Source organism: Takifugu rubripes, chromosome 22, assembly GCF_901000725.2.
Source record: "Takifugu rubripes chromosome 22, fTakRub1.2, whole genome shotgun sequence".
NCBI classification, from domain to species: Eukaryota; Metazoa; Chordata; class Actinopteri; order Tetraodontiformes; family Tetraodontidae; genus Takifugu; species Takifugu rubripes.
The window spans coordinates 13,612,449-13,628,438 of record NC_042306.1 but is presented as its reverse complement, the minus strand read 5'-3'; the positions used below and the strand labels follow the sequence as shown (position 1 = coordinate 13,628,438).

Below are 15,990 nucleotides of genomic sequence, written 5' to 3'. Positions count from 1 at the left end.
AAAGGGTCTCGTTCCAGGCAGGCAGTGGCAAACTGTGACACATCCTCAGAATTAGTTTTTCATGCAGTGTTTCATTTTTTTTCCACGACCAATACACTACAAGAAACTCAAATTTCTATTTTGTCAAATTATTTTGAAAAAAAGACTCCCAATGTCATCGAGTTTGGGAGGAGGCAAAGAAAACTCTGCACCATGAAAAAACATGGATTTGCTGTGAACACTGCCTCAAGTGGCCACTCTTATTACTGCAACCATTTCTGTGCATTGGTACAATAAAATACTTTTTTGTTCGTGCACTTCCATAATTTAAGCCTTATTACCATGCAGCACACTGTCACCCATAGTGTCTTTGAACATCCTGCTACATTTTCTTTCTTAAACAGGGTTTTAAAAAGAAAGGAAATGACTGTTCTTGCAGCTTGTCTTTCAGCTTTGCTTGTTTTTTTCCTCTCTCCCTTTTTCGGGTGACTAAACAACATGTGGGCTGTTAAAGGGGAACAATTTTGGAGCAAACAGAATGTACCAGCCTCATTGAACTGATGTGGCTCTGCCATTACTGAGGCTTTTACAACAAGAACTGCATGTTTCTATAACCGCTACGAGAGCGTTGCCTGTATTCCAAAAGGACACCTTTGCTCTCCTGAGCAAGTCCTTCTGAGTTCTGGCAGGAAAGATTTCTGTGGGGAAATATGTGAGGAACTTTCACCGGTGCGAGGGCCTGTCGCCCTGCTGGACCCAGAAATGGGGTGAAAAATGAGCGTCCGCTGCATTCTTGTCTTTTTCCCTCCCCTCCAAAAAAAATGATGTATGGTTTCATCTGAGGAAATCAGAGGTAAAGTCCACCTCTGCCCGGCACAAATCACCTCGGGGGGCTCTGAATTTGGGATCACATCATGTTATGTTGCTGTTTGGAAGGAGACCACGGAATGGGATCCACGGATTGGTTTAAAAAAAAAAAAGGAAATGATGACTTTAGAACTAAGTTAAAGGTGAGAAGTTGCCCTAAAAGGTGAGGTGGCTGCTGTATTGTTAATTTAGGAGTAAATCGTTAAGGCTGACAACACCAGCCTCATTTCCACTGTCAGCGACCCTCTTAACGCTCCCCTCTGGCTCGCTGTAGTGCCGCCCTGCCCACATTGACTGATATGGATCAGTGGGTCTGGGGAGTTCGTCTTGACTGCAGGGGGCTGGGAAATGGGCTGTTCATCACTTTAATGGAAGAGTATTGATTGTGGTGCAGGAGCACAAATACTCGTCTGCAATAGTAATGGACTTCCTCAGATTTCACACATGAGAGGTTATCAGGGGGGATCGAGCAGCTGAGACACCTGTAACTCACTTCATTAGCACCTCTTTTTGTCTGTTTGCTCACAGACGGAACAGAAACGGCTTAATAACAACCCGCATTTGTCAAAATGCCTCCACGTTTTATATAATAGTGTGTGCAAAAAGGGCAGAAAAATACTGCTTATGGATGCTGCGATTTCAGGAGAAAAATGTCACAGACGGCTTTCTTCAACAATCTCGGCTCCTCTGTAAGTGTCAGCTGTGAGGTCAGGAGCTTGACAGGCGACATTTTTCTCCCCATCGGACAAATTTTTGACACGTCATTTCTCAGGAGGGGGAATTTCGATTTATCTCCTGGAATGATGGTGGAAAAAATGGCATAAATCTTCCACGACACTGTAAAAAAAACAGAAATGGTTAAGAGTTCTGATCCTTTATCCTGGTGTGTGTGTGTGGGGGGGGGGGGGGGGTGTATAAGCTGCTGCTGTTGACCTGCAAACATCAGCGGCTGCGGGGTGAGTGTATCTCTCTAATCTCTTCATTCTGTGATCTCAGAATGACTGCCATCTGTCAAGGTGTGAGGACCACAGCGATGGAGGGAAACACATTCATCTGCCTCTTTGTGTGTGTGTGTGTGTGTGTGTTTGTTGTGGTATTTGCAAATGCTAATAACATAAGACTGTCTCAGTCTGCGTTTGGTTTTATTTGACAACCCCCCCCCCCCCCCCCCCCCAGTGATTAGGGGAACAAATGCCTGCCCGTCCCTTCAAAGCTGTTGTTTTGGCAGCTATAAAGCTTTCAGCTCATGCACACGGTCCTCTGGGAGATCACTGCTTAACAAAGAGTGTGTTTGTGTGCTTGTGCATCACTAATTCTAATGTGGGAGGAGAAAAAAGAAAAGGTGGACTTTACTCACTTTGCCTTTTATTTATATCAGTCTGCAAAATCCAATTACCCCAAGCTGCCCAGGTGCACGCCAGCTTCTCCTTCACCACAGACCAGACAGACAGAGGGGGAACGCTACTGTTGCCATTTTGAAAAATGGATCTATTCCAGCAGCCAAAGTTGTGCGTTTCCCGCTGACAGGCTGCTTGTGATTCCGTTGCACTCCCGCGCGCTGGTGTCTTATGATTCAGGCATCTGTTACCTGCTACTTTTGAAGGGAAACAATTTCCCGTTTGCCTACTTGAGCGGCCAACGAGAGTGGCGTGACAACAAAGACGTGACATTAGAATGCACACGCGTCTTCATCCCCCAGGAAGAGGCCCTTCTTCATGTAGACAACATCCTTAGAACACAGGATTGCTCAAGAGCGCCTCGGCAGGCAGACGGCGCGCCATCCTGCGGCTTTCCTGGGGATTCAAACCTGCAACCGCACGAGCTTCACAGGCTGAGCTGTCGTTGCCGTCATTTTCGTTTATGGCCCATAAACTAGTTACTGACCCAATTTATGCCAGTTTGTGCGCTCAAATAGCCTCGCGAGTTCAGATTTGATATTTGTTGTTTCTCCTTGAAGCCGAAGAAAGTGAGAGTTAAGAGCATCAGAAAAAGATGAAAGACGTGGAAAGGCTGGTGCAGACGTTGGAGTGTAATGTTAATTATCCTGTGGGTTGAAAGGGGCCCGCGGTGGCCCGGAGGAGGAAGGAGGAGATCATTAAAATCCTCGCTCAAACAGATACGACAAAATCAAAGACGCATTTACAAAGCCAACGATTGCACCTCCGCTTGCAGGAGAACCGAGCACCTTAGCGCTAAAGCAGCTAAATGTGGGTCAGCTCGCGTTCCAGCATTACGCTGGATCATCTGGACTTTAACAGCCTGGAGTGGTTTCAGGACCTGAAGATCTGTGAGGCTTTTGGCTTCTTTGAGCTGAGGTTGGACAGGTTTAATTACGCTGTAGAATCAAGTTGAATTCTCTGAATGCTCAAAGGTGTCCACATAAAGTGTTTTGGATATTTTATGGCCGGCACCGCTGGAAGGGAAGTCAAATAAAGTCGCTGGTTTACACGTATGGAAATCCTGCTTCCACCTTACATCATTTCAACTTTCTACTTCCTGGAAATGGAATAAATTAAAATCTAATGAGTAAATGTGTCAGAGTCTGAGCTGAAGCCTTGGTGGATTATGGCATGCACGAGGGGCTCAGATGGGTTTTGAGGTGGAATGGTTCTGATTTGTGTCACTTATGTCACAAATCCAGGATATGTGAGTCATTTGTCCTGGTGTTGTGCTATAATGTCCAGTATTTGTAAGACTTTTGGTTTGGGTTTTCAGTCTTTGTACTTGCTTCCCATTTATAAGGCTTCTCTCCACTCAAACATTCTTCTAACACTTGTTTTTGTCTTCACTATCATTTCCTGTCTTTATTGATTTCCTGATTGATCGTGTTACACCTGTGTGGCCAACAGCCTCCGTCCTCCAAAGCCTGAGTGCTAAGCCATTGTTTAGCTTGCCTTTTGTTAAGCGCATGTTTACTGTTTTCCAACTTTGGATTCATCCTCATATCTTTCTTGTAAACATTTTGTGTGCTACGTAGGTACAGGACGGAGTGTGATGCAGCTCTTCCTCCATTTCTCAGCTGTCGTCATTGTTGTTGCCTGCAGCATTTCTCACAGAGCTTCTATCTTTCCTGGGGAACACACAAATGAGAGAAGAAGAACGGCCCTAGCTGTTAGCGTTATTATGCTATTCATCTTGACGTAATGAAGGCCGATCATTGTGTTGGCTAATAAATACTGCAGGCCCTCAGTAACACAGATGTTTACCGCTGTATCCTTGTTTTTCCAGCTGCTGTGAGAGTTACCATCGTTCGCCCTGAAGCCCCAGTAATAACCCCAGCGCCGGCACGGCGGCACCATCTGTGCTGGAAATCATAAAGAAATCTTTATGTACAATTATCAGGGGCTTGTGAACGGACAGATAAATTCTCTGTTAAACAAGATCCTGTGCAGTGATATTCTGGAGAGCAGCTGAGAAGGCGACCCGGCCACAGTCGGAGGTGAAAAGCACCGTTTCAGTTCAGGATTTGACTCTTTCAGGCTGACCTGGTCCTAATTGCAGTGGAGGGCAATTAAAGGAGGCCACATGGTACAAAAGCTACAGCGTCCAGGTGATACCAGCAATTATCTTGCTGATTCTTCCTAATCAGGGTTCTGGGGAATGTGGGAGACCAACCACGTGGTCACGTGATGACAGAAACACACCGAGGAAAGGTCACCAGTCCATCACTCAGACACCCTCCACTCACATTCGTTCCTTCCAGCGATACAAGCTGGAGAAGAGCATTTATTGTTGCTGCAAACAGCCTCACAACTCCAACTTAATCTCGTCATCAGGAATCAGAAGCTTTGGCCCTGTTGCGCATCAAGTAATCGTTTCCCTACTAAAAGAATGGGCGTGGCTTTATGGCCTAAAGCTCGCTGATGTAACACCATGGACGCGTCAGTCTGGCCGGAAGCTTTCATAATAAAAGGCAAGGCGACTGTCCGTGGTTCTGAAATTCGCCCACGTTCCGAGAGCGTTTTGGAAATAAAGCGCAGCACTTTGTTGCACTTTGCTGCAATTCGGCGCCGCAGATTTCAATACAGCCCGACAAAAACAACATTTCTGAAGCTTTGAAAGTAAAAGATTAAGGAGGCGGTCACTCTTCTGTTTCTTGTTTTTTGAATATATATTGAGGGAGTGCGTGTGCAGGAGAAAAGGGGGGAGGGAAGCAGGACGATTACAGTCGGTCGCTGCTGGATGGCAACATCTGCGCCGAGGTGGAAGAAACTCGTGAAAAAACAAAATCCAAACCGCGAAACAACATCTGTGGTGGCGAACTAAGTGGTGCGCCATCGGCTCTGACGTGCAGGTTTCCACCGACTCTCCACCGTCACTTGCGATGGGCGAGCAGAGCCCGCGAGGAGCGTGAACCGCTCCGCAGTCTGGAGCGCAGCCACGGAGACGCAGCGCCGGCTGCTCTGCTCGGCCGTGGTCTCGAGCGGGGTTCCTCTCATCGTTCCAGCTGCATTTCTTCGTCGCCAGACCGAGAGAAGAAACTGGTGCCGGGACCAAGTGCACGCGCGCACGGAAGGAAGCGGTAGGTTACAGTTACCGAGAGGGCAGCGTGCGCTGGGGAGAGTCAGGCTGGTTTTTGTTCTTTAAATGCAAATCTGAAGAATATGGGATCGCACGCAGGCACGCATGCACACGCAAACGCGCACCCATACAGACATACATGTGCGTGTATACAGGTGTATGCGCAAGCATATAGGTGCCAGTTTGGGGTGATCGCTTGATTGGAGTGAAACAAAAGATTGGAATTGTGTGTGTGTGTGTGTGTGTGTGTGTGTGTGTGTGTGTGTGTGTGTGTGTGTGTGTGTGTGTGTGTGTGTGTGTGTGTGTGTGGTTGGGAGGTGATGTCTTCTAAAAGTTAAAGTCATTGCATATTTGTGTCTTAATGGTAATGATACTGATACGGAATATAATTATAATTATTACTGATCCTTTTAGACCACATCATTATTTGTTTAGTGTGCGCGCGTCTGTGTGCGCGCGCGTCTGTGTGGTATAGCTGGGATATAATCTAATTAACACCTCTTTGTCAGTGAGGCTGTTATTGTTGCCATGTGTACTCTGGTAACTGGAGCTCCAGTGACAGCCGGTATGAACCAAGCAAGCATCCGGTTGTGTTGTCATTAAACGGCCTGTTTGTTTGTCTTATCAGTAATTAAAATTGGGAGTGAATGTGCCTCAGCGGTAATGATGTCAGCTGCTCATTGTGCTGCGGTACACAACTGCCTTCATGTGAGGACACGGTCGAGTTGTTGCTGTTGCAATGTGTGCACAGGATCAGTAAAAACAACAACGTGTTTATTTGCTAATGTTGTCCTGCAAAGGAAAGAAAGTGAAGCGTGATGAAGATCACCGCTGAGCACACGTCACATTCCGAAGCTGGCAGCAATATTACGGCGACGTGCCAGGAAGAGATTCCGATTAGGCCACTGTAATATCCATCCCACACATGCTTCCCTGTCCTGACACATGAGTGATGCGCTTTTTTTTAACCTACAATGTGCGACTTTAAATGCGCCCCTGTCGGCTTAGTTGCTATTCTGTCCATGCAGCAGTGTGCACACAGAGCTCAGGTCCCCACATAGGGCCCTGTTTGTTAAACTCTGGGAGTGGGGGTATCAGTCTTGTGTGGGCAAATCCATATGGACAAGTGGATTTCTTATGCCTGCAGAGGTGCTAAATTTTTCATTGGCTTCCGTCTAACAGACAATGAAGGAAGTCTTTCATGGCTGCCACCACGAAGCATCCCTGAACCCAGGGTGAAATGGCAAAGATCATCTTGAAGCAATCCTTTTTCCTCTTTGCCATTATTATGCAGATAACAGCAGCAACACAGCCAGGCGTTATTAGATGCCCAGCACTCACGAAGTCGATAACATTCCGTCAGGAGGCGCCCTCAGTTCCATAGCAACAAAGAAACACACTTAATATCCCGCAGATGCAACTGCACAGATTTTTCGTGAAGTGCAATACAGGTGGTAACTGTTGTCATTGAAGCATTGTGAGGCGTTCATTTCCCTCCTGCACACATGCTCTTATCGCCACTCCAGCAAATCCCGGACAATTTAGGCCATGAAAAACAGAATCTAATGTTCCAGCTTCGCTCATTTGGAACACTGACGGAAACACAACCTCGCAGCATCTTGAAATAAACCGATACAAAGTCATTCCTGTGAGCACTCGCATTAAAACTGCGGAGATAATTAAAAAGGAAAAGGCTCGTTCGGATGAAGCGATTCTCTTCATCCATCTTCCCACCTGTCTGATCTCATTCATCCATTCTAATAGGAAGCAAAACTACTCCGCAACTGTCAGATGGGATTGTTTGCCTTCCCGTTTTGGCTTCCATTCTTCCCCGCTCCCTCCTGCTCCCCTGCAGCCGCTGACATAAGGAGCAACAGACGTCTGGTGCGACCACATTGATGGAAACTGTACAAACTAAATAAATAAAAATCAACCTGTACTCAGACTGCTGTGGCATTATCCGGCCGAGCGTGCGTTGTGCAGCCTTCCAGATGACGCCACTATTAATGAAATTCCTCTGATCGATGGCTTCAAGGCGCGTTTGCGATTAGAGAGGGGGCAGTGCAGGCGTGAGCGAGGGAGAAAGAAAGAAATTCTCCTCGGTTCTGCTTCAAAAACCGGAACAGTTTGTGAAACTAATGTTTGCTGAACGCCCGGAGACCGGCATTGCTCAAGACTTACTCCATTTCTGTGCATCACACATAAATATGGCTTGTTTGGTCCCAGAATGCCAGCGGCCCCCCACCCCCAGCCCACGTTTACCTATCAAGGACATTAACTGCCCACCTAAATTAGCCTAAGCTTGTTTAGAAACAGCATTCCTGCCTGTACTGACAGAGTATTTGGTTGGTGTTGTTTTCTTCTTTTTTAAAAAAAAAACCCTATTTGATTTGGTTTGACTGTGATTTCAACCTGGAACCAAAGAAAACTTGTGAGAAAAGGAAGGATTGCACAGCAGATGTCACTATGATGGGGATGGAGATGGAGGGGTGGTCGTTCTCACTGGCATCAAAATATAGCATTATATCAAGTGGACCATCTGCCGGTATAGAAATCCTTTTGGAATATTTTACACCCAAATTAACATCCGGTTTGTGTCAAATTCCCTTTTTTTCTTACCTTTTCATGCAGTTATTATTTTTTTCTAACACTTTCTAAAGCAAACAAACAAGAGGAAAAATGATATCCCTTCAGACATAAACGTGGGGTGCAGAGCAGTGACGCGTGGCTTTTAAAAGGTCCTCATTCAGCATTTTAATTAAAAGAGCAATAGTCAATTAAGGAATCCTGGTTGCCTGGTTCTGGTGGCTTGTGTCATAAATGTTAACAAGATATTAACAAAAGACTGATATATTAATGGATTTCACTCCAGATTGTTCACAGTCCTCCATCAGAGGATAAATGTCAGGCATTAAGAGGGATATTCATAACCCAGAAGCACAAAATCTGTGCTTAATGATGGAATTTTTAATAATCTATGAAGCTCTAGTTAATGACATATTGACTACAAGTAAAGCCTAAAGGCCGTGTTGCCGTTTGAAATGCAGATTTTTAGAGTTTTGACACACATTCATATTCAGAATAGCCCTTTTTATGGTGATGTAAAAGCATTTTGAATGTAACGGCGTTATCTTTGCTTTGCCCTGTAAACAAATGAGTGGAAGGACGTCAGCAAAAGTGAGCTTTGAAAGTCCCTGTATCACGTTGCTATTGTTCCAGGATGGTTGTAATGGATGGCGAGTTCGCAAAAGTTCATAAAAGCAAATCTTGCATAAAAAATTGCTATTGATTAAGCAGTCACACAGACGCTATTGTGTGCTTTCACGTCTACATTAGCAGCCACAAATCAAACTAAAGCTTAATCATCGCAGCACTAAAAACACATGGAGCCTTAATGGTCACTAAATGTGGTCATTTTTCTAAATCATTAGACTCATGGGTGGAGGAGCCGAGGTTGGAGGCTGCGGCTGTGTGCGCATGGCTGGGTTAAAGTTTTCAAAGAACCATTTTACACCAGTTTCTGGGTTGTTGTGAGCCTCGGCGGGCTTTATATCAATAACCTTTGATCTTTTCTGCTGGCCAGCTCCCATTACCCACCGCAGACCTGCCACAGCCGCTCATCACGCAAAGACGGGAAGATTTATAGAGTTTGTCTCGGCACACAGGGACAGACTGAAGGTGTTAGACTAAGTGCTCTGCTGGGAGAGGCTGCAGCTCAAGGCGCAGCAGGCGCCCCCTATACCTCCACGCACATCTGGAAGCTCCGTGCCTCCGTTTGTTTTGTTCCGTTGAAACGCAGACATTAACGTGGCCCCTTCACACGTTTGCTTTCATGTGGAAAATCGATGGCTGCAGAGCCGAGTCTGACAAAGTAGAACTGGAAAAATAAATCAATGCAGCCTTATTAGCCGAGCACAGCTTCCTTAGCCGAAAACGAAAAGAAAAATCGTGTTTGCGTGCGTGAAAGTGCGTTTGTTTCAGATTTGCGTTTGTGAGCGATGAGGCCGCTGCTCGTTGCGGTCAAGATGTGCAAGTGCATGAGCAGGTGTGTGCTTGCGTGAGTGTGCGCCCATGAATGCTGGTGCCGGTGCTTGTGTACAAGTGCTACTTGCTCGGTCGTGCTCTGCATGATTATGAGCGTGTGCATGTGTTTTTGTGTGCACGGCGGAGACTATCACTCAAAGTCAGCGTGTTTCTCTTGGGCTGGTGCCACGGCGGCCTCCGTTTGCCTTGGTCCTGGTCTATTTGCGGACAAAAGGATGCTCAGAGACAAATGATTTAGCACCTGTCAGTCAGAGCAGAAGGACAAGAGATGAAAAAAGAAAGAGGTCATCCTGGGGGGCGGGGGGGGCAAAATGATGGAGGCTTGGAGACCATCAGCAAAGTGAGCTTGGAGCTAAACAACTGAGGGATGGGGGGGGGAGGGGTGAGATGATAAAGTTCAGTCCCTTAAATTTTAAAATGTGGCTTCGGGTCATCAAGTAGTCCCTGTGAGCATTTCTCCACAGGAAATGACAGTTTTAATAGATGCGTGGTTTATGCTCACTGCCACAGGATCTGTGTCTGGCCTTCGGGTGCAAATGTGCCCTCACTCCACGGGTAACCATAACAACAGATGAGGTTAACCTGTACCAGGGGCAGCACAAGTATGTGAACTTTGCTTCTGCCTCCAGCTCGCTGGCCGTCTCCTGTGCACGCAAGGCTTCGACAGCCAAAGTAATGGGGGCAAAAACAAATCCTAACAGCAGTATCTGTTGTATATGACAATTTTCCATGACAGGAAAATGAACCCAGCCAGAGAGCGCCTGCTCTGCAGGGGATGATTTGTGTGGGGTGTTAAAACAAATCACCAGGTCAAGAACGAAGCAGCAGTTGTAATTTGTGAAAACAAGCTCCAAGCTGGTGAATTCCGGTAAAAATGATTGTTAGCAGGCCCGCATGGCGAGGATGCGTATTAGGAGGCCAGCGCTAGCGCTGAATACCAAAGAGGCTTCATGATGTGCACTTTATTAGATTCCTTTTGGCGTTTGTTGACTGACACATGCCCTTCCAAGTTTTCCAGCTTCCGATTCTTTAACGGTCTCTAATCATCAATTTACATATTTTTACAGTCAATACCCCCTGTTTTGCTGACCTGGATTTTTGAAAGCAAACAAAACAGCCCCCCCCGTTATTACGACCGACAGCGCCAAGAGCGGCTTAGCTAACAACCATCTGATTGTGAAGATTACGTGTGTTCTGCAGAGGATTACCGAGACCGAAATAAACAAATTGACCTCTTCCTGCTGAAATCCCACATTGGTATGACACGGAAGATGAGAGCGGGGGCAAACGGAATCTGAAAGAACAGAGCACTGGGAGACAAGCCCCAGTGAGCAGCTTATTGAAAGAAACCATCATTCATATGACGTGTGATTGTTGTCTTGTGTCTTCTTTTTGGGGATGCTATGAAGGTTATTCCTGTCTCTACATCGCCTCTCATAAAGAGATGCTAAACACATGGATTTACAGGCTACCTTCTCTTCAGGGCTGTCATTTGTGCTGTTCACTCTAACAGCAGCATGTTTTGCATGCCGTTCCCTTTGGAAAGCTTATTTTAGCCATGACATTGTGTAAAGTAACTAAAGTTCAATAACAAACCAAGGACTTCTTCAATATTCAATTTGGAGACGTGCCGCCTAGCGTTACAAGACACACTTCTCTCCATGCTTGTTTGGAAGGTTGGAGAGGAGCTGGCATGCTTGTCATAATAAGTTTCTCTGCTTCTGCTGAGACAAATTGGTTGGAAAGCTTATGTAGGTCACATTGTATTAATCAAGAGGGCCATCCTTTTAAATTCACTGAATCAAAAATGCCATATTAAATTCCAGTTTAATGCTCATTTGCTTAATAATGTAGCACACTGAATAGTAGAAAAAGAAGGCAATTTTAATGCCCTAACAGTTTTCTCAATTAAAGTTTCTAGGCTGGAATATAAGCCAGCAAATGAGACACGCTTGATATCAGCCTGACAGAATAGTTCAAACGGGGCCAGCGCAATCTTCATGGCTCAGTTTTTTCAGATTGTGGACGCCGTCTTCACTCTGCTGTAATTGGATCAGAGTGTATTCCAATAATTAATAAGCTAGAAATAGCTCCATGTCATTCGGGAGGGCGGGGTCAAAACGTTATCAATAAGTCTGCAATCGCAAGTAAATGAAAAGTCTCACCAGACCGAGGAGCCCGACCCAATATGCTGGTATGGCAAAGGGGGAGTGTTTCATCACAATGGGAGGCGGTAGATTGGATCAATTAGTCACCTGCTTCTGTCTGGATGGAGACTCTATAGAAGAAGGCAGGCGGCTTCACAAAACCCAATAAATCTACCTGCCTGTCAGCGGAGTAGGACGGCAGGCGCCGCGTGACATTTCAGCCCGCGTTCCGGTTCCAGCTCTGCTATCTTCGTGGGATCTGATGTACGCGAACATTTGTGAAAACCGTGAGGCTGGTGCAGGTTTGACATGACCAGCGGAGCTGAACAATAAATCCCTTCTAGGCTGTAGTGAAAAAAAGCAACGTGTGAGGACGAGTTACTCCACGGCGGGTTTCATGCCAAAGGGAGACGCTGCTGCAATGTGCTGCAAGCCCCAAATGGTGGAATTTTGTTGAATGCTCCGGGTTACCTGACGCTCGAGGGCTGCTCGCGGAGGCAAATGTGTTTCCTGCAGATGACAGGGGTCAGTAATTGCAGGCATGTTTGCAAAGATGGCGAGACCCAGAAAAACGGTGAAAGTGTTCGCATGTATTAAAATGACAAGAGAAGCTCTTCAGGCAACCTGTGTATCCCTCATTAATCTTTACATATTTAATTAATTGAGTCCCAGTGTAGACGCTGCCACAGCTCCACTAAATAGACGTACAACAGAACAGACAGCAGACAATAGCACAGACCTGCTTTAGAGCCCCGCTGCTTCTTTAGCAGTCTTTCCTCGGCAATATATCAGCAACTTTATTTTAATGAGCAAAATGCATTTTGGCTTGCCAAGGGTGTATTGATCGCTATGTTCTTCCTCTTCTGTCCTGCAGAAAGAACAACAGCAGACTTTTAAATCCACCATGGACCTCAGGTGGTTCCTCAGCCTGGTCATCATGGCCTGTGTCCTCCGGACAGCTCCGGGATGCCCCTCCGCCTGTCGCTGTTACAGCCTCACCGTGGAATGTGGATCTCTGGGGCTCAAAGTGATCCCACAGGGCCTCCCCTTTACCACTGAGGTCAGTTGGCCAATCGACATTAAGTGAGGCCACATAGCTGCCAGGGCTGCGCGCTTTCCGCATCAGCAGATCTGCATCGATGCAGCTCCCACTCCGATCCATTCTTATTAACCTGGAATCCTTCTGGTTAATCTATTTAGGCTCACCCATTTTTGCGTCAGCCTAAAGTTGGGGTTGAACTAAACCCTGGCACATCCTCTGAACACATGTTGAGAAGCTGTCCAATGTTGCCACACACCCCATATTAATATAAAACAGGAACCAAATATTAGAAATACTTTCATTAATCTCTATCTAATTGATCTTCCTTTAGCTCACAGTTTATATTTCCATCCAGCCAAAAGGAACAGCAGCATTATGGGTTGAGCCCACAGTCTTATACACTGTCAATCTACCAATACAAACACCTTCAGTTTAAATTCCTGTTAGTTCTGTTTTGTTTGTTTTTTTAAATAAAGGATTTATTTATAAAATATACAGTTTCTGTCACCACTGTGTTCTCCACTGTTTGTCTTACCAGATACAGCATAAACCTCTCCATAGAACAGTGAGTGTGGATAAATATGCCCCCAATGTTCATGTCATCTCAGCAGAATTCATTTTTCTCTTCAGTGAACATGACACAACAGACTACCCTCACTTTCTTCTACAAATCAAAAAGTGCTTATACGTTCGCTCCTTCCAATTCCTCTTTACAGGATGTCCTTCCTCTCTCCCGCAGACTATTTTCCTTCAGGACAATGCGATCGTTCAGATCCGTCTGCAGGATCTGACCAGGTTGGGGAGCCTGCACTATCTCTACCTGCAGAATAACAGCGTATCTGCCGTAGAGCCCGGGGCATTTCTCAGTCAGGGGCAGCTGCTAGAACTGGCCCTCAACGGCAACCTGATCCACCTGGTCACCGCCGACATGTTCCGTGGCCTGGAGCACCTTCGGATCCTTTACCTCGCTGGGAACCAGATCACTCGAGTGCAGGACCACACCTTCAGGGGACTGCATGTGAGTGGTGTGATGAAAAATTAACACGGTTGTGAGGATGTTTAATCGTGTCTGCATTAACAATTGTCTTTTAGAATTCTCATTCTCTTTGTTGTATTTCTGCCTGCAGCGTCTGCAGGAACTCCATCTACAGGAAAACAGTATAGAGTTGCTGGCAGAGCAAGCCCTGTCTGGCTTGTCGTCCCTGGCCTTGCTGGACCTTAGCAAAAACCACCTCCGTACCTTGGGCTCCTCCTCTCTCAAGCCACTTGTAAGCCTGCAGGTGCTGAGGGTCACAGGTATTTAGAACAAGGACAGAATTTCTCCCGCATGAACCTGCTCGTCTGACCTGGCTCAGTGTGAAATCTTGATCTTGCTACATCTATTTCTGATCATTTTATGCTACATTGTATAAAATATGCTGTGTGTCTCGTCGTCTCTGCAGAGAACCCCTGGCGCTGTGACTGTGCCCTGGGCTGGCTAAGGACTTGGATCAGAGACTATGGCCAGCGCCTGTTGAGTTCTGCCGAGCAGCGTCGGCTGATGTGCTCTGAGCCACCCCGTCTCTCTCACCTCAGCCTGGTGGAGGTGGCCCCCAACAGCCTGGTCTGCATTCCCCCTGTCGTGCAGCTTGAGCCCAGTCACCTGACTGTGAGACTAGGCGAGAGCCTCCGTGTTTCTTGCCAGGCATCAGGATACCCTCAGCCTCAGGTGACCTGGAAAAAAGCCTCCCATGGTAAGACGCAGTTATCCTCTCAAGGCTTGGTCCAAGAACTTGGACCCAATGGTGAGTTCTACAAGCCTGGGGTTGGTGGTGTGGTTACAGCTCTGCCCAGTAATGGCGGGATCAAGATTGGAGGCAGCAGAGGAGTCCAAGGACTTGTGCGTGGAGTTGAGGAAGGCAGTGAGAGGGATAGCTTCGATCCAGACCTGGGCAGTGGTATGCTGTTCCTCAGCAATGTAACTGTAGCACATGCAGGCCGCTATGAGTGTGAAGCCTGGAATCCTGGTGGCGTGGCTCGAGTTACCTTTCACTTAGCTGTCAACATGTCCTCTTCCTCATACTCTTCCCAGATTTGGCCTCGTTTGAATTCACATTCCTTTATTTCCTCTTCATCTAACTCCTATTATCAGCCCGAAGTTCTAGATGTCAACCAAGAACCACTCTATGAGCAAGAGAGCATGGACTTCAGTGCTCTGGGCCCAGCTACTCAGACAGCCATTGCTGTCGGCATCTCCTTGTTAGCTCTCACTGCAGTTCTCCTTTTGATCATGATCTACACGCGTCACCAACAGTACCAGAAAGAAGAAGGTGGTGCTTACTGCGCCAGCAAGGAAGAGAGCATCCTTTATGCCAACGATTATTCAGATGGCCCCACCACCTTTTCACAGCTAGAGGATTACCGTGATGACCAAGGCCATGAGATGTACGTGCTCAACAGAACAAATCCCATCCTGGGCTCCAGTTCATCCCGCTGTGCCATGATGAGCAGGAAAGGTATGAAAGAGGCTCTGCTGGAACACGAAATGGTGCAGACACTGAGCCGATCAGCAGGAATGAGCCTTCGCAGAAACCCAGCAGATGGAAGAGAAGGACCCCTAACAGCGGGCCCAGAGGAACTTTTTCTGAGTCAGAGTCTTCTTTTTGGTTCACAGGTTGCCTATGAGATTCACTGCTAAAGGTCTTGATTGTGCCCATACGTGAAACGTAACGTTGAAGGACTCAATGCGGTCGCAAAAACAGCTTAAGAAGATAGCGTCGTCTACAAGCGGGGAAAGGGTCTATGGTTGCTATGGGAAACCTGGCACTACTCGCATATGATACCAGTCATTGTTACCAGGAAACCAACCCAAGGCTGCCATTATTTAAAGTACTTATTAACCTTAGAACCATCAGACACGTTAAGGATGGCAGTTCAACATAATCCTCACAAAAGACGCAGCACAACGATCGTTGGACCTCATTCACCAAGTGTGTGTAGGGGGGGGAAAAAAAAAGGTTTCACTCTTTGTGAAAACATTAAAATGATACAGGGATGCTTTTTTCAGCTATCGCCAATATTTACGGATACTCTCGAATGCTGTCGCACTTTTGAAAGTGCTTCTTGTAGGAAACAGGGTCACGTGGCGGCGGCCCACCAGCTCCTTGACAAGTCTCCGGCACGAAGCTTTCGTTTTGTCTGCTCGCCGTCCCCACCGAACATAACTGACGCGATGTTACATTCATGCGACGCTCCAGAGACCTAGCTTCATCCCATGATCTTTATTTATTTTTTGTTTATTTATTTATTTAGTGTGATTTAGCACCGCTTGTTTTGCCACTCGTATGCAGCTCACTCCCCCCAGCAGTAACCATTTGTCACCTTGTCAGTATTCATCTCTTGCAGAGGCAT

General features: G+C 46.6%; 1 protein-coding gene across 3 annotated transcripts; it reads left to right on the top strand.

Moving 5' to 3' along the window:
- Positions 1–4,798: 4,798 nt before the first annotated feature.
- lrrc24 (leucine rich repeat containing 24) lies at positions 4,799–15,595 on the top strand. 3 transcript variants are annotated; one of them, XM_029831589.1, is made up of 5 exons: positions 4,799–5,368; positions 12,433–12,618; positions 13,340–13,618; positions 13,728–13,896; positions 14,043–15,595. In XM_029831589.1, exons 2-5 carry the CDS (start codon positions 12,463–12,465, stop codon positions 15,275–15,277), a joined length of 1,839 nt encoding a protein of 612 aa, XP_029687449.1. In that variant the 5' UTR covers positions 4,799–5,368; positions 12,433–12,462; the 3' UTR covers positions 15,278–15,595. The 3 variants fall into 3 exon arrangements, with proteins under 3 accessions (XP_029687449.1, XP_011615026.1, XP_011615025.1); XM_011616724.2 differs by lacking the exon at positions 4,799–5,368 and adding an exon at positions 11,686–11,822; XM_011616723.2 differs by lacking the exon at positions 4,799–5,368 and adding an exon at positions 11,904–12,083.
- The last annotated feature ends 395 nt before the right edge of the window (positions 15,596–15,990 follow it).

What these genes read in the sequence shown, in the direction of transcription:
- lrrc24 (XM_011616723.2), top strand. Translation starts at nt 12,060, where the DNA reads ATGTGTTTCCTGCAGATGACAGGG. An exon ending in GTTTCCTGCAGATGACAGGG is followed by an intron (nt 12,084 to 12,432) that starts GTCAGTAATTGC and finishes TCTGTCCTGCAG; the next exon opens with AAAGAACAACAGCAGACTTT. An exon ending in GCCTCCCCTTTACCACTGAG is followed by an intron (nt 12,619 to 13,339) that starts GTCAGTTGGCCA and finishes TCTCTCCCGCAG; the next exon opens with ACTATTTTCCTTCAGGACAA.